At 36.7% G+C, this 25,073-nt stretch overlaps 2 protein-coding genes and 1 pseudogene across 2 annotated transcripts; all 3 read right to left on the minus strand.

Annotated features, from left to right (window-relative positions):
- Window positions 1-4,467: 4,467 nt before the first annotated feature.
- Window positions 4,468-5,430, minus strand: LOC145523249 (olfactory receptor 8G3-like). The gene has a single exon (XM_081533210.1). The coding sequence runs from the start codon at window positions 5,401-5,403 to the stop codon at window positions 4,468-4,470; it is 936 nt and encodes a 311-aa protein (XP_081389336.1). The 5' UTR covers window positions 5,404-5,430.
- Window positions 5,431-10,654: 5,224 nt separating this feature from the next.
- LOC145524306 (olfactory receptor 8G3-like) lies at window positions 10,655-11,846 on the minus strand (annotated as a pseudogene).
- A 10,949-nt stretch (window positions 11,847-22,795) lies between these two features.
- On the minus strand, window positions 22,796-23,729 carry LOC145523090 (olfactory receptor 8G3-like). Its single transcript, XM_081532881.1, is given in 2 exon segments — window positions 22,796-23,231; window positions 23,233-23,729. Coding segments are annotated over 2 exon segments (933 nt in total).
- Window positions 23,730-25,073: the final 1,344 nt, after the last annotated feature.

A 25,073-nucleotide genomic window follows, 5' to 3' on the forward strand; every position in this document is an offset into this window, starting at 1 on the left:
GGATTGTTTGTCAATCCTGAACTCATCAGTTAGTGATAAAGATTTCTTCACAGGATCACCTGGGGACTTTTTTAAATCCAGATCCTCATCCAGTGGTTCTGAGGAGTATTTGAGATTTTGAGATTCTGCATCTCTTACAAGCTCCTTGCCAATGCTACTGGTTCCCAGTCCACTCTGTGAATAAAAGGTTTTAGAGGATCATGGCTCATCTTGACAAGTTGCATTCATGCATGCTAAGTCACTTCAGTCGTGTCTGACTCTTTTAGAGTCCATGGACTGTAGCCTGCCAGGCTTCTCTGTCCCTGGGATTCTCCAGACAAGAATACTGGAGTGGGTTGCCATGCCCTCCTCCAGGAGATCTTCCTGACCCAGGGATTGAACCTGCATCTCATATGTCTCCTGTATTGGCAGGCTGGTTCTTTACCACTAGCACCACCTGGAAAACCTCCTGACAAGTTATCTTAATGTTAATAGGACAATAGATTTTAAAATAATGAAGTAAATTAATTACGCTTGTAAAAAAATGCATTTAATTCATTTAATTGTAGATAGGAAATATAAATATTGATTCAAAAGTCAAAACTATGTATAATTGGATTTAAAGTTTTTGGGTAAGAATTCAGAATATTTATGTTATATTTGGTTTTTTGAGGTCCTCGCTATTAAAAATTCTAGTTGCTATTTGCATATATAAAGAAACATTTTATTAGGCACCTTTGTTTCTTATTCCTTCTATTTTCATATTCCTTCTATTTTTGCATTTTCTTGTATATTTTCATTTTTTGTTCCAAAATCAGAAAATGGGAAATAATATAAGGTTTAACTGAATCAAAGTAAATTGGGCACTCAAGTGAGGAGAAGTACTATAAAATATAGTTAAATATATCAGTTCAATTATTATTAGCAGTTTACGCTTGCATGCATTAGCGTTTCTCAATTTTGGATACTCATTTCAAGTTAACAAGGGAGTTTATTTTATTATTATTTCAAAGTCAAAATTTTAAGAGTATAACATAAGATATCAGTATTTTTTTAAAACTTCTAAACCTTTAATGTGCACAGGAATAACCTAAGGATCTTTATCAAAAGCAGTTTGTGATAGTAAGTCTCATAAATGGCTTGATATTATGCATTTTAAAGAAAATCTCTCAGATTTTGTCACTGCTCATCTATGGTCCACTTGGAAAAATGAAGGGTAGACCTCTTATTTTGAATACTTTGCCTAGAGTTCTTTCAGATTCAAGCAAGATGCCCCCCAATTAAAAGGTCTCTTTAGCATTGGATTTGCTGTGGCTGCAGGATTCTGGGATGTTTGAGGGGAAATATGTGTGTTGGGAATCCCACCTAATAGGTGAGCAGAAAATGATTTACAGTTACTTCAGTGTGCTGAATAAAAAAGATGAGAAAGAGGTCTTGGAGTTGGTAAAGGTCAAGGCTGTATATTATCACCCGGCTTATTTAACTTGTATGCAGAATACATCATGAAAAATGCCTGGCTGGATGAAGCCCAAGGTGGAGCCAAGGTTGCTGGGAGAAATATCAATAATCTCAGATATGCAGATGACACCACCCTTATGGCAGAAAGAGAAGAGGAACTAAAGAGCCTTTTGAAGAAGGTGAAAGAGGAGAGTGAAAAAGCAGACTTAAAACTCAACGTTCAAACAACTAAGATCATGGCATCCGGTCCCATCACTTCATGGCAAATAGATGGGAAGAAACAGAAAGAGTAGACTCCAAAATCACTGCAGATGATGCTGCAGCCACAGATATAAAAGACGCTTACTCCCTGGAAGAAAAGCTGTGACCAACCTAGATAGTATATTAAAAAGCAGAGACATTACTTTGCTGACAAAGGTCTGTCTAGTCAAAGCTTTGGTTTTTCCAGTAGTCATGTATGGATGTGAGAGTTGGATCATAAATGCTAAGCACCGAAGAATTGATACTTTTGAACTGTGTTGTTGGAGAAGACTCTTGAGAGTCCTTTGGACTGCAAGGAGATCGAACCACTTAATCCTAAAGGGAATAAATCCTGAATCATCATTAGAAGGATTGATGCTGAAGCTGAAGCTCCAATGCTTTGGCCACCTGATGTGAAGAGCTGACTCATTGGAAAAGACCCTGATGCTGGGAAAGATTGAACATAGGAGAAAAAGGAGGGGACCACAGAAGGTGAAATGGTTGGACGGCATCACTGACTCAGGGGACATGAGTTTGACCAAGCCCCAGGAGATGGTGAAGGGCAGGGAAGCCTGGCGTGCTCCAGTTCCTGAGGTCACAAAGAGTCGGACACGACTGAGTGAACAACAACAACAACAAAAGGTCAGATACAGAAAACATGTAAACAAAAAAAAACACAGATATTTTTCGTATGACTGTACATCCTGAAAAGTGTTAAGATACTTATAGATGCCATTCTTTCAGTTCTAATAGGGTATATGTTCTGATTTAGATAAATATATATGTTGTTGTTGTTCAGGTACTCAGTCGTGTCCGACTCTTTGTGACCCCATGGACTGCAGCACACCAGGCTTCCCTGTCCTTTCCCATCTCTCAGAGCTTGCTCAAACTCATGTGCATTGAATCGGTGATGCCATCCAACCATCTCATCCTCTGTAGTCCCCTTCTCCTCCTGGCTTCATTCTTTACCAGCTTCAGGGTCTTTTCTAATAGGTCAGCTCTTTGCATATGGTGGCCAAAGTACGGGAGCTTCAGTTTCAGCATCAGCCCTCCCAAGGAATATTCGAGGTTGATTTCCTTGCAGTGCAGAGGACTCTTAAGAGTCTTCTCCAACACAGCATTTCAAAAGCATCAATTCTTATGTTTGTGCTTCCAGGTTATGGAATCAAGATTGCACAAGCTGAAAGTACTTATATATGTATGTACATACATATATATTCTGCAATATATAAATAGCAGAGTAGGAATCATGCCTGAGATAGGAGGTTTATTTTTAATCATTTTTTAAATTAATTTTAATTGGAAGGATAGGAGTTTTAATCACAGCCATTTATCTTCTTTTAAAATACTGATTAAAATTAAGTCAAATAATATGAGAGCACTTGGAAAATGAATGCCTGACATCAATGAATTAATGGATAATAGGATACAAGGGTGGTAAATAATATTATATGTGTTTTGTTACATAATTAGACACTACAGGTGAATATGGTTAAACACTTTCCAAAGAACATTGACCTGTTATTAATGAGTAAATGCTTTGAACTGAGAAGAGGCAGAACACAGCTGAGTATTTAGAATTTCATGAGAATTTATAGTTGTTGCTTAGTGTCTGAGTCATGGCCGACTCTTTTTTGACACCCATAGACTATAGCCCACCAGGTTCCTCTGTCCATGGAATTTCCCGGGTTAGAATATTGGAGTGGCTTGCTATTTCTTTCTCCAAGGGATCTCCCTGACCCAGGGATCGGACTCACTTGTCCTGCATTCGCAGGCAGATTCTGTGCCAATGAGGCACCAGGGAAGACCCGGATTTATAGTAACCAGGTGGTAAAATGCCCAGAAGCAAATAAGGAATCATATTAGGGGAAAGAAGAAATGTTTCCGAGATAAAACTGATGTGGAATGGCAATTAATTGTAAATTATGGCTTTTCTGGCTACTATGAGTAGTTTGTCCATAAATAATACAGCATTACTCATATAAAGATAAAAATGTGTTCAGCCGCTTTTATAAAAATTGTTGGTGTTGAGCATGAAAATTTGAATCTCTTCAGTGAGTTTCTATCAGAAGATTCTGCAGTAACTCTCCAACTGATTTCTTTTTCCTTTGATTAGGACAGGTTTGAAATATTTTGATTATTTTCATTATATCAAGTGAAACAAAAGTAATACTAAGATTGGAGAGAGAAAAGAAAACAACACAGTCTTATAAGGAACTGTAGATTAATGTACAGAAGAAAATTACTGGGAGGGCCTTAGACTTACCCATGATTACTTGGGGCCAATATATCACCTGGAGTAAATTCATGGGTCCTGGAGCCAGACATTCTAGACTCTTGTCATTTATTATGTTTGGGAACTTGGACATTTACTGAAACTAAATGAGTATCAGTTTATTCAGCTTTCAAAATAAAATAGTACTAGGGCTTGCCCTGAGAGAAAACTGTAAATATTAAATGAAGTTTAAAGTGTTGGGCTTTGTGCTTGATATTTTATACTATTTCAGTCATGTATGTTATTATTTTATGATGATTGTCATAGTTGTTGTTATTTGTATTTTTTAAAATCAAACTGGAACTTCTTTAATTCTTAAGAATCTCTGACTTTATTCTTGTTATTTCTCCATACACAGTCACTGTAACACAGGTTCAATGGAAGTGGCCCAGAGAATTTGGGAAAGGTATTATATGAGAAAATGATTCTGAATTTCCAAAAATTTGAACAATAAACCTAAGCATTGCCTATCTCAGCAAACCAAAGGCATATTTCTGATATGACACTGAGTCTATTCATCTACATTTTCCTCTGTATAGAACTTTCTTCAGAGCAAATTTGACATCCCTATTCCGCAGACTATAGATCAGAGGGTTTAACATGGGTACAATGCAGGTATAAAACACAGAAGATACTTTCCCTTGGTCCATCGAGCTGACTGATGACGGCTGCAGGTACATAAATGCTACAGATCCATAGAAAACAGCAACAGCTGAGATATGGGAGCTGCATGTGCTGAAGGCTTTGGTTCTGCCTTCAGTGGAGTGGATTTGAAGGATGCTAGAGAGGATGAAAATGTAGGAAGCAAGGATGGTTAAAACAGGAATCAGGACATTAAAAGCACTAAAGACTAGAGCCAATAATTCATTCATGGAGATGCTAGAACAGGATAGCTCCAAGAGTGGGAAGAGATCACAAAAATAATGGTTAATTACATTGGCCTTGCAGAAATAGAGTCTCAGCAAAAAGCCTGTGTGGATTGCAGATTCAATGATGCACAAATTATAAACTGTCACTGTGAGCTGGAAGCACCTATAATAAGACATGATGACATTGTAAAGCAAGGGGTTACAGATGGCAACATAGCGGTCATATGACATTACAGCCAACATATAACATTCTGCAAGAATAAGAACAATAAAGAAATAGAGCTGAGTCATGCATTCAGGGTAGGAGATGATATTCTTCTCTGTCACAAAGTTCAGCAGCATTTTGGGGGTAACGACAGTAGAATGACAGAGATCAATAAAGGACAAATTGATGAGGAAATAGTACATGGGGGTGTGCAAGTGAGAACTGAGCCCTATCAGTGTGATCATGCCCAGGTTCCCCACCACCGTGACTAAGTAGATTCCTAGGAAGAAGACCAGAAGGGGAATCTGGAGCTCTGGTTTCTCTGTGAGCCCAGCGAGGATGAACTCAGTCACTGAGGAGTGATTTCCAGGGTCCATTTTCTTCTCAGCAGGTTCTAAGCTTAAAAATAAGGAAATGAGTGTACTTTTGTGTTGGGGTGTGTTTGTGTGTGAGAGAGAGAGAGAGGGAGAGAGATTTATGAACATATGCATGTGCATGTGTGTGAGGCAGAGAGTAATCCTGCTGAGATCATTCTTTAGTGGTCATCAGAGGACATACATAATGTGGGGATTTCTTTAGCATCTATTGTCATTCTAGGACAAACTATGATTCTGGCTGAACTAGAATATAAATTATAAACTTCAAGAATCTTATAATTGAGATATTTCATAAAGTTTAAGAGAATCACTGATTTCTGGACTTTTAAAGGCAGTCAAAATGAACATTCCTACTATTGTTTGAGCACTCTTCTTTCCTCCAAATTTCTGGATTCCAACCTATTTCAAGTCAGAAGATTTTTACATCAAGGCCAAGATTTTTGTTTATGAACACGAATGTGATATAATAACTTATCATCACTTCACATATTCACATGGCACTGGCTCTCATGATATGCTCGTGGGTAAGATGGAGTTCTGTGGGCTGGTAACTTTACAGTCAGATGTAAAAGAACATATCTGTACCCAAAGATGGTCAGTTAATTCAGGGATTCCCCAATATGATGATCATCAGAGTCACCTAGAGAGATCACAAGATTTATAAAAATAATGAGTGTAAAATGTAAACATATAATTAAAGATGAAAGTCCTGAATCATCTTCCTTAATATTCTTTACTCCAGGGATAGATTAATCTCTGTAGAATAGATCTGATAAATGATTTTTGTTTCTGTCTCTTCGAATGATTGCCTCTACAACTCTAAATAATTCACAAATCTGGGTACTTCCAGAATTACCAAGCATGAACATTTTATCAAATTTCTCTTTTATTATATATGCTATTACTTTAGTTAAATCACTACCACTGCCTCCTTTTTGGTCTAATATTTGATACTTGTATTTTTAAAAAAGGTTTTTCCTTTTTGCTCTTTATCTTTAAAAATGTTTTCAAATGTGTTTAGAATCTTGGAAGATTTTAAAGATCTTAACCTCTATAGCAACGTTTATAATCAAAATAATATAAAACAAATAAGCCAACAAAACTGCCAATGTAATTCTGATGATCAGCAAGGTTTGGGAACTACTGGATTAGAAGACACAAAATTCATGTAGCAGCATGGTTTAGGTGGAGAACTTGAGAAAATTATTTTTGCCATTCTTTTCCTTTTATTGTCTTATTTCTTTCCCCCTTTCTTCCCTTTCCTGTTTTTCATCCTTCTTCCCCTACCTCCTTCCTTCCTTCATTCTTCAATAATTTAGCAAAAATTGCTGAAACAGCACTTCACTTCAAAGTGAAGTTTAGAGTATAAAAATTACAAAAACATGGTTACTTACCTCATGAAATTCAAAATGTTACAGTAAGAAGGCCTAATATTCATTATAAAGAAGCATCATATGAAAATAAAATTGGAGTGAAAACTCAGAGGGGCATGCAAATTTGAACAGCTCTCCTAATGGATTCAGAGCTAGGGAACTGAATATTTTGTAATTTTTGTTTCAAAATGTCTTCTGATATTTATTAGTCCTGATCCAGTGTCCATCTTATACACCTAATATAAGAATTAGGTATATATAGCAATGACATAAACCCTGTTTATGTGGGGTTTGAGACGTTTATCAGAATATAAGATGGAATCACTGAACATTAAAAATGACAAAGTTACTATTTACTGGCCTTGGCTTATTTGACTTTTAATGGGGATCGGTAAGGATACAATTAGAAAAGAGCAATTGGTACTCAAACTCTCTGCTGAAATTTTTCTTTTCTCAGTGAAGCTTGGGCTTGAAAATTGCCAATGCCCCCTTATTAGTGCATACTCTGTGGTCAACAAAACCTTCCATGTTTGTACAACTTAGACCCTGAGGGTGACAGCAACTGGAAAAATGAATAGAGACACTGAAAACAGTTAAAACAAACAAATTGAAATTTAGTGAAGTAAAGAGTATTTATGTTTAAGATTTAGCTTAAAAAAATTCCTAATCTTTTGAATACTGTATATAGCTTTGTGTGCCACTCACTTGAAAAGAATAAGGGGTCAATTTTTTATTAACTCAATAAAATTCAAAAAATAAGTGGCTGGTTAATAAGGAAATTAGTTTCAGATTGCACTTGTAGAAACACAATGTCTAGAGTATGATCAGTAGTAATTCCAATAACATGATTTTCTAATACAAGTTCCATGGAACTACAAAGCCACAGATATGAGAAAGTGTGATAGAACCAATACTTCCTCATGTGTTAAGCTGGTCACCACTGGCCACATGCAGCCTGATTCACTTAACCTGTCACTTCACACAAATATTACCATTTTCTATGTGTGTGATTAGGTTAGGAAACACTATGCTACACTTAAATTATAAATGAATATGGAGTTTAGTTATGGATATTCTTTTTAAGGAGAGATATTGACAAGATAAAAGGCAAATAAAGACCATGTAAAACTTGAAAAATATTTGAGGGTGTTGGTATAATTAACAGATGTTGTTATATATCTCAAGGGACTCTAAAGAGACAAAAGACATTTTTATGTATGGTATTTGAAAGATCTAAGAATACAAGGAAAAATATTCTAAAACTTTGAGTTCTTAGAAATGTCTGTTCTTAATCACTGAATACACTCAATCAGACTCAGTTCACATCTGATTCCTTCCAGTTTCACAAACTTACATTCAAATTCAGAAAATGTTCATTTTCTGGAATAAGTCAAATTCTCTCAACATATCTTGATTTTTACTTACTCATATAAAATAATAGTCTCACCAACCCCATTCATCTCTATTACCTGCTAAATAGTTTTTCTGTACTAATCTCATTTACAATTAATGTCATCATAGTAGTAGTAGTGTTAGCTGCTCAGTCATGTCTGAATCTTTGCGACCCCATGGACTGTAGCCCACCAGGCTCCTCTGTCCATGGGATTCTCCAGGCAAGAATACTGGAGTGGGTTGCCATTTCCTTCTCCAGGGGATCTTCCCAACCCAGATATCCAAACCCAGGTCTCCCACATTGCAAGCGGATTCTTTACCACCTGAGCCACCAAGAAAGCAGAATATAATCACGAAAACTTCAAATTCCTTCCAATTGATTAGACTTTCTTACTACAAGCTCAATAAACTTCCATTTCTGAACAGCACATTTTCAGACTCCAGGTACGCTATAAATCAAATGATGAACAAATCTGACTTAGTCTCCTGTGTATCCAAGAACATATCGCACATCTGGCACATCACAGCAAGTTTAAAAGCATAGTTTATGAGTAAACTGATAATTTTATGAATGAAGATGTTGTCGCATGTTTGTCTGAATGCCAATGGTTATTACTTTCATAATCGAAGTCTCAAATATCAAGTATAAAATTGACGCACTCACCTTTTTTTCTTCCTGGAAATTTCAACACCGAATCTGTTTCACAATGTGTTCTCAGAGAATAGCACTAGTATTAGTGTGGGGAGTGATAGATACCCAGCATTCTGCTGTCTTTAGTGCGGGGAGGGCATTGGTGACTGGTGACTGGTGACTGGTCTGGAGTCACTTTTGAAGCTGGTCTGCATCACAGGTCAGCATCTCCAATCCTAAGTCTTCAGTGTGTGTTTTTCAGCTTCAAGGTAGCAAACATCTGCACCTTTCTCAGTTCTCCCCTGAGCGATTGTGATCACTGTGCTATGAAGGTGTGTCCTGGATTTAGTTATGTCAGGCAATAAATAACATGGATTCAAATACTCTCCAAGGATTCTCATTTCTCAAGAGACTGGCTCTTGAGAAAAGAAGCAATCGCAGGTGACGTGTCCCCAGTTGTCAAACATTTTCTTTCAAAACGTAGTATTTATCAATCGTAAACTTATCAACTAGCAACAAAGATTTGTCCATAGGCTCTGCTAAGGATTTTGTTAAAATGCAGATCCTGATCAGGCCAGTCTAAGTTGAATCTGAAATTCTGCATTTATTACAAGCGCCTACCAATGCTGTGGATTCACCATCTAGATTGTGAATCATAGATTTACAGGATCAGGACATATTCTGAAAATTTATCCTACTGTTAATAAAGGCAGAAATTTTTAATAATGAATTGTCATTTTTCATGTAGTAAATATATTTATTTTTATAAAAATAGGTAATGTAAATAATTGATTCAAAAATGAAATCTTTTTTATTTTTAGTCATTTTATTTATTTTTTTTTTAATTTATTTATTTTAATTGGAGAATAATTACTTTACAATATTGTAGTGGTTTTGCCATACATTGACATGAACCAGCCATGGGTGTACATGTGTTCCCCATCTTGTTCCCCAAAAATGAAATCTATATATAACTGAATTTTAGAGTTATGGGACAAGAATTCAGAATATTGATGTAATTTTTTGAAGTGGTCACTAATAATAATTTTACTTGTAAAATTGTGTATTTAATGAAATAGTTTATTATCAGGCAATTATGTTTCATAATCCTTCTTTTTTATATACTTTTACTTTTTTTCCAAAGCTGGAATAACTTAGATTAAGTAGTCTTAGATTGCAGCATGATGTAATATAAATTGGAAACTCACATCAGGGAGCACTTATAAAATATGATTAAATGAATTAGGTTCAATTATTTTTAAAGAATTGACAGTTGGGCAACACAGTGCTTCTCAATGAATTTTCCACACTGAAACTGGAAAAACTCAATCAATTTACTCAACTGAGATAAGCTTCAGTTATACTAGAGCTTACCTAGAGTAAATATAGTAAACAGTTACCCATTTGAAAATAGGGCATAGTGTTTACATTTCATAAAATCTTTTATTATTTATTATATTTATTGGAGTATAATTGCTTTACTATGTTGTGTTAGTTTTTCCTTTACAACAAATGATATTTTACTTTACTCTATATGACAGACTCTAGGTCCATCCACATCTCTACAAATAAAAGCTTAGTAAAATATAAGTTTCTTCACCATCATCATTGCTGTAGTTCTTGTTTTATTGTAGTTTATTAAAAATAAAACAAACGCTCTGTTAATCCTCAAGAACATTTTGTTTTATTCCACCATTTCTCCATACATAATCATTGTAATATACTTTTGAAGAAGTGTCCAGGAAGAGAATGTTGGAGATGTTACATGAGGAAGTGTCACTAAAACTGTAAACATCTGAATAATACATCTAACTCACTGCAATTGATCACTATGACATCATGATACAGATTCTATTCATGAATGTTTTCTACTGTCCAGAATTTTCCTCAGAGCAAATTTGACATCTTTATTCTGCAGACTATAGGTCACCTGATGCAAAGAACTGACTCATTTGAAAATACCCTGATGCTGGGAAAGAATGAAGGTGGGAGGAGAAGGGGATGACAGAGGCTGAGATTGTTGGATGGCATCACCGACTCAATGGTCATGAGTTTGAGTAAACTTCAGGAGTTGGTGATGGATAGGGAGGCCTGGCATGCTACAGCCCATGGGGTTGCAAAGAGTCGGACACGGCTGAACAACTGAACTGAACTGATAGATCAGGGGATTCAGCATGGGCACAACGATGGTATAAAACACAGAGGACACTTTCCTTTGGTCCATGGAGCTCACAAATGATGGCTGCAGGTACATGATGCTGCAGATCTGTGGAAAATAGCAACACCTAAGATGTGGAAACTGCAAGTGCTGAAGGCTTTAGACCTGCACTTGTTGGAGCAGATTTGAAGGATGCTGGAGTGGATAAAAACATAGAAGGCAAGAATAGTTAAGGCAGGAGTCAGGAGGTTAAATGCACTCAAGAATATAACCATAATTCATTGACATAGATGCTGTAACAGGATAGCTCCAAGAGTGAGAATAGATCACAGAAATAGTGGTTAACCACATTGTTCTTGCAGAAAAAGAATCTCAACGTAAATCTTGTATGGATTGTGGATCCAATGATGGCCAAAATATAAACTCCCACCGTGAGGAGGAAGCGGATGCAATAAGACATGATGACCTTGTAAAGCAAGGGGTTACAGATGGCAGCATAGTGGTCATATGCCATTGCAGCCGACATGTGACACTCTGCAATAATAAAAACAATGAAGAGATACAACTGAGTCATGCATTCAGGATAGGAGACGATGTTCTGCTTTATCACAAAGTTCACAAGCATCTTGAGGGTGACAGCGGTGGAATGACAGAGGTCAATATAGGATAAATTGGTGAGGAAATAGTACATGGGGGTGTGCAGGTGAGAACTGAGCCCTATCAGTGTGATCATGCCCATGTTCCCCAACACCGTGACCACATAGATTCCTAGGAAGAGAAGGATAAGTGGCAGCCAGAGTTGTGGCTGCTCTTTGAGCCTAGAGAGGATGAACTCAGTCACTGAGGAGTGATTTCCTGCAGCCATTTCTCTCTGGGTAGTTTCTGAAGGGGAGAGAGTAAGAGACAGTTTTTGGACTCATGGCTTTGCTTTGCCCCATTTATTAATGGTATATCATATAGAAAATTAATCATTTGAATATTCTCTTGGTTTCTGTGAATAATTTTAACTCTGGATAAGTTTACCTAAGTAATAATTTCTTAAGTAAATGCTTTTACACCTTTATATTAAAGGTATTAAATTATCTAATTTAAAAGTATTTCAGCCTCTGGCTGATTGCCAGTTTAAAAACTAGGTTACTCCCTAGTTTGAACATTTCACTTATCTTTAAACATTTTTTCTAAAGAGAGGTTTGCAGACTTGAAAACTTAGAAGACCTATTAAAAATGACAGAAGCTGACTGAGCATCAACCTAGAGAAAGCAAATTCCATGTAAGTTCAGAATCTTTTATTCAATAACAACTGATTTCTGCCAGAAGTGAAAAGAGACAAATTATTACTAGATTTGAAAATTATTTTTCTGAGAATCAAAAATTTGGGTTTATACATAAAATTATCAGATTTTTAATATTGTTCTTGAATTAAAATAACACAAACAACATTCATTGTGCAGATGTGATACCTGAATTGTCTCACTGTTAGCTTGCTTGTGGTTCAAATGCCTCTGCTTTGCTTGAGAGGATATGTAACAGTGCTTAGGTGAATATGCCTTAAAGTCCAAGTGTATATGTTCTTCTACTGACCTGTCATTTACAGTTGATAAACCTGGACAAGTAAAATAAACTTATTATTTAATTAGCAACATTTAGCACTCTGAGAATCATAATAATAATAGTTGTTGTTATTGTTGTTACAACATTTTATCAATTGAAAATAAAAGATAATTATACACTTTAAAATAATTATACACTTCAAAAAAAGCAATTGTAATGTTTAAACCTTTTTTATCTTTCTTTAACTAATGGTATAAAAGCTGTCACAAAATTAGAGAATATAGAATAATAGATGTAGTTCCATATTCTATTAAGTAATAGATTATTTTTATCTTTCCATATGGATCAAAGCAAATTAAAAATAAATTACACTTGAATAAAAATGAAAAAGAAGAAACAAAATCTAAAATATTCTACCTCACAGCTAAATAAAAATATAATTGAAATGAATCTTAATTCTAAGTAAAAGACTAAACTATTAAACTTCTGGAAAAAACACTAAAGTATAGTTTAAATTATAGTTTAAATACTAAACTACAAAATTGTATAGTTAGTATGTGTTCTATTAATTTTTGAGCCAACAGATTAATAGGACACATGATAAGTATACAATATTATACAATATTGATATGCTAAATCTAAATTAAACATTGTTCTTCAAAGTGCATTTTTAGAATGCACTAAAAGCAAGCCACTGACTACAGACTGTTATTGAACATATAAATTAATATTGAAAACAATAATATTAAGACAATCAAACAAATTAAAAAATAAGAAAACTATTTGAACAGATATTATCACAGAAGATAGAATAATTAATAAGCATATGAAAAGATACTGAAACTACTATTCATCAGGGAAATTAAAACTAAACTAAAACGTTAATGAAAAACACTACACATCTACAAAAAAAAATGAAAAGAAAGGAAATATAAAAATGAAAACTTACAACCCAAAATTTTGAGATGATGTGAGGCAATCAGAGGTCTCAAGTACAGATAGTTAAAAAAGGCATAAATTTTTCCAATGAATTTGAATAACTAACAAGTTTTAGAGAGTCTAGATAACACTTATAATTTAATAACTCTAATCCTTGGTGTTTTACCCAAGATAAAAATAGGCATATGCCTACACAATGACTTGTACAAAAATAGACATAGAGTATTTGTTACTAACAACCAAAAACACGAAATAACCCAAATATTCAACCAACTAAAAGATAAATGAACTGTTGTATGTATACACACAAGTGGAATACCACTCACCAATAAATGCAACAAATCATAGATATATTCACATTAATCTTGAAAATATTATCTTAAGTAAAAAGAGTCAATATGCATAGAAGAGAAGATGTACATTTCCATTTATATAAACTTCTAGAAAAGGAGACTAATCTATAAAGAGATAAAAATGAGATCAGTAACTGACAGCATGGGGCATGGGAGAATAACTGGCAAAGGTCATGAGAAAAGATTTTGGGGTGATATAAACATTTCATGTCATTAATGAGATGTTGCTTTCACCAGTGCAGAGAGTATACAACTATCAAAACTCCTGTAAGTGAAATTTATTCCTAGAATGAGTACGTAATTCTTTAAGTAATCTTGATAAAGTTGTATCTTGATATGAGCATGAAAAAATATTAATATACCAAAATACATTTTAAAATAAATTAATAATATTAATTTTAAAATAGAAAATCTAAAAAAAATTGGCAAGGATTAAAGAGAATCTCAACAAGATTCATAAATTTTAACGCATGCATAATTCCATTGCATGCAGTAGTTAAATGAAAAGTATTCTTCTTAAGGGCGCATAGAACCTTTAAAAATTATTTGTATGCAGTTTACAAAATTATTTGTATGCAGGTTCATTTTTCAAGCTATAATACCATTTCAAATGTCTTCACTGGTCTTCAATTTAAGAAAGTAATGACAGTAATCTTATAGATTTCCTTCTAAAATATAGAAAAAGAAGCAACATCCAGTAGTAATAATAACCTTGTAGAAAATGCAGAATAGATAATAAGTTCTTAAATCTGTTTAAAGAACAGGCATAGCAAACAGCAAACTCAATAGTGAAACATGACAAATGTCCTCTGGTACTGTGAGAGTGACGAAGATACTTACTGTCTCCATTCCTATTCATTATTTTACTGACCATACTGACAAATTCAGTAAGACAATCAGAAGACTAAAGTAAGGATTGGAAAGGAAGAAATAAATCTCTCATGCATAGGTGATATGACTGAGTAGGTAGAAAAATCAAAGTGATAGAGATGTCTTAGAAATTGATAAACTAATTAAATACAAATTCTAGACACTAAACTGAATGTTTGGGAGTGGATTTTTATAAGAAAATATTTCATTTTAGAACATAAAATATTGGGCATATGTCTAAAATAAATTCACTTTCTCTGTGTGCAGCGTGATCTGTATGTATGTGTACATGTGTGTGTGACTAGAATTGTGACTAGCAATTCAAATTGCTAATATTAAATTTCCAAAATCATAAGAAAAATAGATCTCTATTTTTTCTCATTTGTAATATTCTTGTTAGAGTTGTTTTTAAAACCTCCTGGCCTCATAAGAGATTTAGAAAATTTGTGCTCTCTTTCTATTGTTGGAGTATAAAAAGTACCTTAAATGTTTGGACATGTTCCCAGTGACACAGTCTAGACCTATGGTGTCCTTTATGGTCAGGTTTTGAATAACAGGTTGACATTGTTGAATAAATGTCAGTTTTTCAGATTTTTTTTCTTTCCTTTTTGTTCTTAACTGAAATTTCAAGCCATTTACCATTTTGAAAATTGTCAGGTGGTTTTTATTTTATTCTTTTTCACCTTCCATGGAACTAAAATGCCATAAAAGCTTAAAAGAGTGCTGAGGTCTTTGTTTTAATCATTGAGGGAGTCAGGTTGAGTCTGTCACACCCATAGACTACTAGGTGGTCACCACTGTCCACATACAGTCTTATCCACTTAACCTGTTATCTCATACAAATATGACCATATTCTGAGAGTGCTGTAACATTAGGAAGCACGGTGCTATACTTAAATTACATCTGTATTTCTGGGTTTTGTTATAGATATTCTTTTTAAGGAGGAACATTGACTAAATGGAAAGCAGATAAAAACTACTGAACTTGGAAAATATTTTAGGGCTTCCCTGGTTCTGATCCCTGGGTTGGGAAGATCCCCTGGAGAAGGGAAATTCTACCCACTCCAGTATTCTGGCCTAGAGGATTTCATGGACTGTATAGTCCATGGGGTTGCAAGGAGTCGGACATGACTGAGTGACTTTCACTGGTTGCTCAGACAGTAAAGAAACTGCATGCAGTGAAGGAGACCCAGGTTCAATCCCTGGGTTGGGGAAATCCCCTGGAAAAGGAAATGGCAACCCACTCCAACATTCTTGCCTGGGAAATCCCACTGACAGAGGAGCCTGCTGGGCTACAGTCCATGGGGTCACAAAAGAGTCAGACGCAACAGAGTGACTACGAAGGGGTATCTTTTTAAGGAGGAACAATGACAAAATGGAAGGCAAATGAAAACTATTGAACTTGGAAAATATTTGAAGGTAATGGGATAATTAGCAGGTATCATCATATATATCAAGAGAATCTAAAGAGAAGAAAGTATAATTTACATACAGTGTTAGAAAAATCTAAAAATATACCCTCTGTGAAATAAAAGGAAAATATCATTACAATTTGAATTCTTAGAAATGAAATGAGGCAATTATTCTTAATGACTGAATACACTCAACCATAATTCAGATGATGATCCACTGTCAGAGACAGTGGAGAAAAGATTTCCTCTACTGAATTTAAGATAACATGTGAATGTGTACTCTACTTCTTACCAGACTCAGCTCACATTTGGTTCTGTTTATGTTTAGAAACTTTACTTTCCACTTCAGAAAATTTTCATTTTCTGAGATGGGTTATTCTTTCAAACTATCTGTATTTTTGAACTGTGGTGTTGGAGAAGACTCTTGAGAGTCCCTTGGACTGCAAGGAGATTCAACCAGTCCATCCTAAAGGAGATCAATTCTGGGTGTTCATTGGAAGGACTGATGTTGAAGCTGAAACTCCAATACTTTGGCCACCTCATGCGAAGAGTTGACTCATTGGAAAAGACCCTAATGCTGGGTAGGATTGGGGGCGGGAGGAGAAGGGGACGACAGAGGATGAGATGGTTGGATGGCATCACCGACTCGATGGACATGGGTTTGAGTAGACTCCGGGAGTTGGTGATGGACAGAGAGGCCTGGCGTGCTGCAATTCATGGGGTCACAAGGAGTCGGACACGACTGAGCGACTGAACTGAACTGAACTGATCTGTATTTTATATGCTCATTTTTTCACATGAAATAATAGTCTTACCAACCTCATTTATCTCTGTTTTCTGGTAAATTTTTTTTTTCTTTTTCAATTTCATTTATAATTGGTGTCATCATGGGAACCTCCAATTCCTTTTAAGCGATTAGACCTTCTTACTGCATGCTCAGAAAACTGTCATTTCTGAGCAACAGTTTTATCTTTGAGCTGCACTATAAGTCAGTGCATGCATGCTAAGTTGCCTCAGTTGTGTCCAACTTTTTGCGACTCTATGGACAGTAACCCTCCAGGCTTTCTCTCCATGGGATTCTCCAGGCAAGATTACTGGAGTGGGTTGTCATGCTTTCCTCCAGGGGATCTTCCCAACTCAGGGATGGAACCCATGTCTCTCTTGTCTCCTGCACTGGCAGGAGGGTTCTTTACCAATAGAGCCACCTGTAAGCCAGAGGATGGGCCAAATCAGACTAAACTGTCCTCTACATCCAAGTAAATAGCACACATCTGGCACGTCATAGCAAGTTTAAAATATTTTATGAAGAAATGAATAATAATATGAATGAATGAAGATATCATGAGACATTTCCCTGAATTCTCAAGATGATTATTTCCAGGCTTAATAGTCTCGTAACACAAGTATGAAATCAACATGCTTACCTTTTTTCTTCCTGGAAAACCAATTTTTCTTTTCTTTGGCAACATGCTCTCAGAGGAAAATAGCATTAATGTTTATGTTGGGAGGAATACGAACCCAGCATTCTGCTGTCTTTTGTGCTGGGAGGGCAGGCACAACCTTGGTCTCAGAGCCATTTCTGAAGCTGGTCTACATCACAGGTCAGCATCTCCAATTCTAAGAATTCGGTGTGTGTTTCTACCACATCAGTGAAACAAACATCCTCAGGACAGTCCCCTGAGAAGTTACGACTACTGTACTGTGGAGATTTCTCCTGGGTTTAGTTCAGTTCAGTCTCTCAGTCATGTCTGACTCTTTGCGACCCCATGAACCACAACACACCAGGCCTTCCTGTCCATCACTAACTCCCGGCGTTTATCTAAACTCACGTCCATTGAGTAGGTGATGCTATCTAAACATCTCATTCTCTGTTGTCCCCTTCTCCTCCTGCCTTCAATCTTTCCCAATATCAGGGTCTTTTCCAATGAGTCAGTTCTTTGGAACAGGTGGCCAAAATATTGGAGTTTCAGCTTCAACATCAGTCCTTCCAATGAACACCCAGGACCAATCTCCTTTAGGATGGACTGGTTGGATCTCCTTGCAGTCCAAGGGACTCTCAAGAGTCTTCTCCAACACAACAGTTCAAAAGCATCAATTCTTCGGTGCTCAGATTTCTTCACAGTCCAACTCTCACATCCATACATGACCACTGGAAAAACCATAGTCTTGACTAGACAGACCTTTGTTGACAAAGTAATGTCTCTGCTTTTTAATATGCTGTCTAGGTTGGTCACAACTTCCTTTCCAAGGAGCAAGCATTTTTTAATCTCATGGCTGCAATCACCATCTGCAGTAATTTTGGAGCCCCTAAAAAACAAAGTCAGCCACTGCATCCACTGTTTTCCCATCTATTTGCCATGAAGTAGTGGGACCGGATGCCATGATCTTAGTTTTCTGAATGTTGAGCTTTAGGCCAACTTTTTCACTCTCCTCTTTCACTTTCATCAAGAGGCTCTTTAGTTCTTCTTAGCTTTCTGCCATAAGGGTGGTGTCATCCGCATATCTGAGGTTATTGATATTTCTCCCGGCAATCTTGTTTCCAGCTTGTGCTTCCTCCAGCCCAGCATTTCTCATGATGTACTCTGCATATAAGTTAAATAAGCAGGGTGACAATATACAGCCTTGACGTACTCCTTTTGGACCAGTCTGTTGTTCCATGTCCAGTTCTAACTGTTGCTTCCTGACCTGCATACAGGTTTCTCAAGAGACAGGTCAGATGGTCTGGTATTCCCATCTCTTTCAGAATTTTCCACAGTTTATTGTGATCCACACAGTCAAAGGCTTTGGCACAGTCAATAAAGCGAAATAGATGTTTTTCTGGAACTCTCTTGTTTTTTCAATGATCCACTGAATGTTGGCAATTTGATCTCTGGTTTCTCTGCCTTTTCTAAAACCAGCTGGACCATCTGAAAGTTCACTGTTCACGTATTGCTGAAGCCTGGCTTGGAGAATTTTGAGCATTACTTGGCTAGCATGTGAGATGAGTGCAATTGTGTGGTAGTTTGAGCATTCTCTGGCATTGCCTTTCTTTGGGATTGAAATGAAAACTGATCTTTTCTAGTCCTGTGGCCACTGCTGAGTTTTCCAAATTTGCTGGCATATTGAGTGCAGCACTTTCACAGCATCATCTTTTAGGATTTGAAATAGCTCAAGTGGAATTCCATCACCTCCACTAGCTTTGTTCGTAGTGGTACTTCCTAAGGCCCACTTGACTTCACATTCCAGGATATCTGGCTCTAGGTGAGTGATCACACCATTGTGATCATCATGGCATTCCCCTTTTGATGTCTATGTCAGAAGCTTTCTCTGTCCCTTTTCTTACTTTAATAAAACTCTGCTGTACAAAAGCTCTTGAGTAATCAAGTGTGGTCCTTGGTCCTGAAGCTAAATCTTCATCTTTGGAGATCATGAATCTGACATTGTTCACTATAAGCTATCATTTCCATCCATTGTCCTCTACACAACCTAGGTATGATATTATTAACATTCAAAACTGCATCACTTCCTTATTTAAAACAAGCAAACAAACAAATAAACAAGAAACATTTAGCAGCTCCTTTCACAAAAAATAAATAATTAATTAAAATGGTGACATCTTACAGCGATCCACAAGTGATTCATGAACGGTCTGCTATCTACTTTTCTAGCCTGGTAGAATGGTCATATCATGTGAAATGTGACCTGTTTTTTCTGAAACTGTATAGGCTTTTCTTCTCTAGTGAGACCATTTCCTGTCACTTGGTCTATGTTTTATCTAGGAGCCTAAGCCCCAGTAGTTCAAGGATCTTTCCACCAGGACTCTTAGTATTTGTCCTCCATTAATCCATTTGTGTTTGTTGGGAAAAGCACTGGAGTAGGAATCATGCCTATGACAGGAGTTATGATTGTCGCCATCTCCCCTATTTTATACAACTGGTTTCCCAGGTGGCTCTAGGGATAAAGCATCCCCCTGCCAATGCAGGAGATGGAGATGCAGGTTTGGGAAGATCTCCTGAAGTAGGAAATGGCACCCCACCGCACTATTCTTGCCTGGAAAATTCCATCGGCAGAGGAGCCTGGTGGGTTACAGTCCAAAGGGCTGCAAAGAGTCAGACACAACTGAGCAACAGAGGCCATAGGACTGATGAAAATTAAGTCAAATGATAAATATGAGTGTTCTTTGAAAATGACTATCTGATATTGAATGAATGTTTAATAAACTACAAGGAGGTAAAGTTTTATTTATGGGCTTCCCTGCTGGCTCAGCAGTAAAGAATCCACGTGCCAAAGCAGAAGACGTGCGTCTTCCAATACATTGGGAAGATCCTCTGGAGAAGGAAATAGTAACCCACTCCCGTATTCCTGCCTGGGAAATCCCATGGGCAGAGAAGCCTTGCAGGCTACCGTCCATGGGGTTGCAAAGAGTTGGATAGAACTTAGTGGCTAAACACCAGCAAAGCTGTATTATATATTTTGTCCAATATTTGGATACTATAAGCAAACACTGCAACTTGTTTTATCAGGTGAATAGACAGCACACTATCTGAAGGACATTGATATGGCAATAGTGAATAGGATGGTTTGAATTAGGAAATGACAGAAGACAACTGAGTATTTAGAATAACATGAGAATTTATAACTAAAAGATGTTAAAGACCCACAATAAAAAAGCAATAGTATGAGGGAAAAGAAGAGATGTTTTAAAGAGAACATAACATGAAATGGCAACTCTATGAATGATGGGACAAAAGAGCATTAACATACATCAAGGCTGTATATCGTCAGCTTGCTTATTTAACTTATATGCAGACTACAACCTGTGAAAGGCAGGGCTGGATGAAGCACAAGCAGAAACCAAGATTGCCAGGAGAAATATCACTAACCTCAGAAACTCAGATGACACCGCCCTTATGGCAGAAAGTGAAGAGGAACTAAAGAGCCTCTTGATGGAAGTGAAAGAGGAGAGTGAAAAAACTGGCTTAAAACTCAGCATTCAAGAAACTAAGACTGTGGCATCAGGTCCCATCCCTTCATGGCAAATAGATAGGGAAACAATGGAAACAGACAGACTTTATTTTCTTGGGCTACAAAATCACTGCAGATGGTGACAGCCACCATGGAGTTAAAAGACCCTTGCTCCTTGGAAGCAGTGCTATGGCCAACCTAGACAGCATATTAAAAAGCAGAGACATTACTCTGACAAAGGTCCATCTAGTCAAAGCTTTGGTTTTTCCAGTAGTCATGTATGGATGTGAGAGTTGGATTATAAGGATGGGGAGGCAGGGGGGGTCAGGATAGGGAATACATGTACACCCATAGCTGATTCATGTCAATGTATGGCAAAAACCACTACAATACTGTAAAGTAATTAGGCTACAATTAAAATAAATAAATAAATAAATAAGAAAGAAAAAAAAGCTGGGTGCTGAAGAATTGATGCTTTTGAACTGTGGTGTTGGAAAAGACTCTTGAGAGTCCCTTGGACAGCAAGAAGATCTAACCAGTCAATCCTAAAGGAAATCAGTCCTGAATATTCATTGGAAGGACTGATGCTGAAGCTGAAACTCCAATACCTTGGCCACCTGTTCCAAAGAACTGACCCATTTGAAAAGACCCTGATGCTGGGAAAGATTGAAGGCAGAATTTTGAAGGAGAAAGAGATGACAGAGGATGAGATTGTCAGATGGCATCACTGATTCCATGGACATGAGTTTGAGTAAACTCTGGGAGTTGGCAATGGACAGGGAGGCCAGCGTGCTGCAGTCCATGGGGCCGCAAAGAGTCAGACACGACTGAGTGACTGAACTGAACATGAAATGGCAACTGTATAAATTATGGGACAAAAGAGCATTAGCAATATGAAAGTGGTATAACTCAGCAGGATTTTTGGCTTTCATGAACAGTTGTTTCATAAATATCTATAGCATTATTTGTATAAATATAAGATAATGTTGTTTGTGCTGCTTTTATAAATTTGTTCATATCAGTTATAATTTGAATCTCTTTAATGACTCTGTACTGTGAATCTCCGCAATAAATCTCCATTTTTTTCTTTTTTTTTTTGCTTTGACCAGTACAGTTTGAAAGATTTTGATTATTTTCATTATATTAAAAGAAATAAAAGTGAAAATAGCATAGAATATATCTAGAGGAAAGAAACACAGTCTTATAGAAAAGTGGTGATGCTTGATATATAAAAGGGAATTCTCAGGGAGGCATTGGACCTACTCACAATCTTCTTGTGCAAAAGTACACTTATTTTGCTCTATCATTTATTATATTCTGGACTGTGGCATATAAACAAATGAAATAGCCTCCAATTTCTTCTTTTCAAAAGGAAATAATACTAGAATTTGTCCTGAAGGAATATAATAAATAAAGCTATCCATTTTAACTACTGGACATAGTGCTTTTCATTTCATAAATCTTGATAACATGCATTGCTGTGATTTTCACCATAATCATCATAAGCATTGTTGTTCTTCCTAGATATAGTATTACTAAAAATAAAACTAAGCTCCTTTAATATTCAAGATTTTAAAAATTCTATTATTGTGTTTCTCCTTATATAATCATTGTAATGTATGTTCAAAGAAGTTGCCAGGAGGAGAATTTTGGAGGTGAATTATATAGAGAAGTATCAATAAATTTCCAAAAATTTGAACAATAAATCTAACACTCTGCATATCTCAGCAAACCAAATGAGTTCTATGACATCATGCTATTGATTCTAATCATATATATTTTCCTCTCTCCAGAATTTTCTTCAGGACAAATCTGACATCCTTATTCCGCAGACTGTAAATTAGAGGATTTAGCATGGGAACAATGCAGGTATAAAACACAGAGGACACTTTTCCTTGATCCATGGAGCTCACAGATGATGGCTGCAGGTACATGAATGCTGCAGATCCAAAGAAAACAGCAACAGCTGAGATGTGAGAGCTGCAGGTACTGAAGGCTTTGGACCTGCCCTCAGTGGAGTGGATTTGGAGGATGCTGCTGAGAATGAAGATGTAGGATGTAAGGATGGTTAAGGCAGGAGTCAGGATGTTAAATGCACTCAAGACTAGAATCAATAATTCATTGATGAAGATGCTGGAACAGGATAGTTCCAAGAGTGGAAAGAGATCACAGAAATAATGGTTAATCACCTTGTTCTTACAGAAAGAGTCTCAACATAAATCCTGTATGGATTGTGGATCCAATGATGGCCAAAATATAAACTCCTACTGTGAGGCAGAAGCAGATGTGATAAGACATGATGACACTGTAAAGCAAAGGGTTGCAGATGGCAACATAGCGGTCGTATGCCATTGCAGCCAACATGTGACACTCTGCAATAGCAAAAGTGCTGAAGAAGTAAAGCTGAGTCATGCATTCAGAGTAAGAAATGATGTTCTGCTTTGTCACAAAGTTGACCAGCATTTTGGGGGTAATGACAGTGGACTGACAGAAGTCAATAAAGGACAAATTGCTGAGGAAATAGTACATGGGCGTGTGCAGGTGAGAACTGAGCCCAATCAGTGTGATCATGCCCAGGTTCCCCACCACCGTGACCACATAGATTCCTAGGAAGAGGAGGAAAAGTGGCAGCTGGAGTCGTGGCTGTTCTGTGAGCCCAGCGAGGATGAACTCAGTCTCTGAGGAGTGATTTCCAGGGTCCATTATTCTCTCCGTGGTCCTAAGTATAAAAAGAAAAGATGAGTCTACTTTTGTGTTCCTCTGTGTGTGTGTATGTATGTACATGTGTATGTGTGAGGGAGAGTAATTCTGGAGAGATCATTACTTTATCCCTCATCAGAGGAGGTTCATAATGTGAGGATCTCGTGAAAATCAATGATTCTGGTTGTACCAGAATAGAAAGTATAAACTTCAAGAAAATTATAATGAAGATATCGAATAACATTTTAAAAGAAAACATCAATTCTGGATTTTTAAAGTCAGTCAGAACAAATGTTACTACTCTTACTTCTGAGGAGTTCTTCTTTTCTTTTCATACCCCATGTGTCTATATATTAATATAATGCATGTCAAATGGCCAGTATTTTCATTTCACTCAGAATGGTAGCATCTCCCTTTTCCAGGCAATCTTCTCAACCCAGGGATCAAGCCCAGGTCTCCTGCATTGCTGGGGGATTCTTTACCACCTGAACCACAAGAGAAGCCCTAGAATACTGAAGTGTGTAGCCTATCCCTTCTCTAGGGGATCTTCCTGACCCAAGGATTGAACCAGGGTCTCCTTATTGCAGGCAGATTGTCAGCTGAGCTACCAGGGAAGCCCTATAATTTCAAAAGAACTGGGCAACTATCAGCTTCATTCCACCTGAGATCTGCTGCTTTAGGGCTCACCTTCTTCCAGCCTGGACCATGATTCAGGAGCTTAGAAACGCAGCTGCTTAGCAGGCATCGCATTTATATCTCAACAGCTTTTCCAAGTCCCAGGAACCCTGGTCCTATTTCTAATTTGGATACTCTAAGGGAACATAATGGTATGGCATATATTTAAGTCATATATTCCACCACTCTGACTCCGGGAGCAGTGCACTAAGAAGGGTTTAGGCAATTTGAGCTTCATGGCTGAAGTACTGGCAGTCAGGTAATTATTCGTATTTCCAAAATATAATAATGGTTTTTGAAGACAAACACTAAGGGTCATTTATGATGTGCTTTTTAAAAAAATCATGTGTTTTGCATATGTTCTCCATAGAATTCAAAGGCGGTGGGGATATGAATTAGTAGAACATATGCAAAAGACAAGTAGAAATTTTAGTAAACATTAGTCAACAGTTACATTAACTAGTTAGTGTATTTTTTTTAAAGACAATGTGTTACATTAAGTAGCAACAGTTATATTAACTAGTGTATTTTTTTTAAGACCAATGTGTTTTTAGTTTAAATTTATGAAGAAGTTTTAGTTCAGTTCAGTTACTCAGTCATGTCCGACTCTTTGTGATTCCATGGACTGCAGCACACCAGGATTCCCTGCCCATCACCAATTCCTGGAGCTTA

The sequence above is a fragment of the Giraffa tippelskirchi genome, chromosome 10, assembly GCF_054371585.1.
Source record: "Giraffa tippelskirchi isolate mGirTip1 chromosome 10, T2T-mGirTip1v1.2.pri, whole genome shotgun sequence".
Lineage (NCBI taxonomy): Eukaryota > Metazoa > Chordata > Mammalia > Artiodactyla > Giraffidae > Giraffa > Giraffa tippelskirchi.

Coding starts and splice junctions, on each gene's coding strand:
- LOC145523249 (XM_081533210.1), bottom strand. CDS start 5,403: ATGGACCCTGGAAATCACTCCTCAGTGACTGAGTTCATCCTCGCTGGG.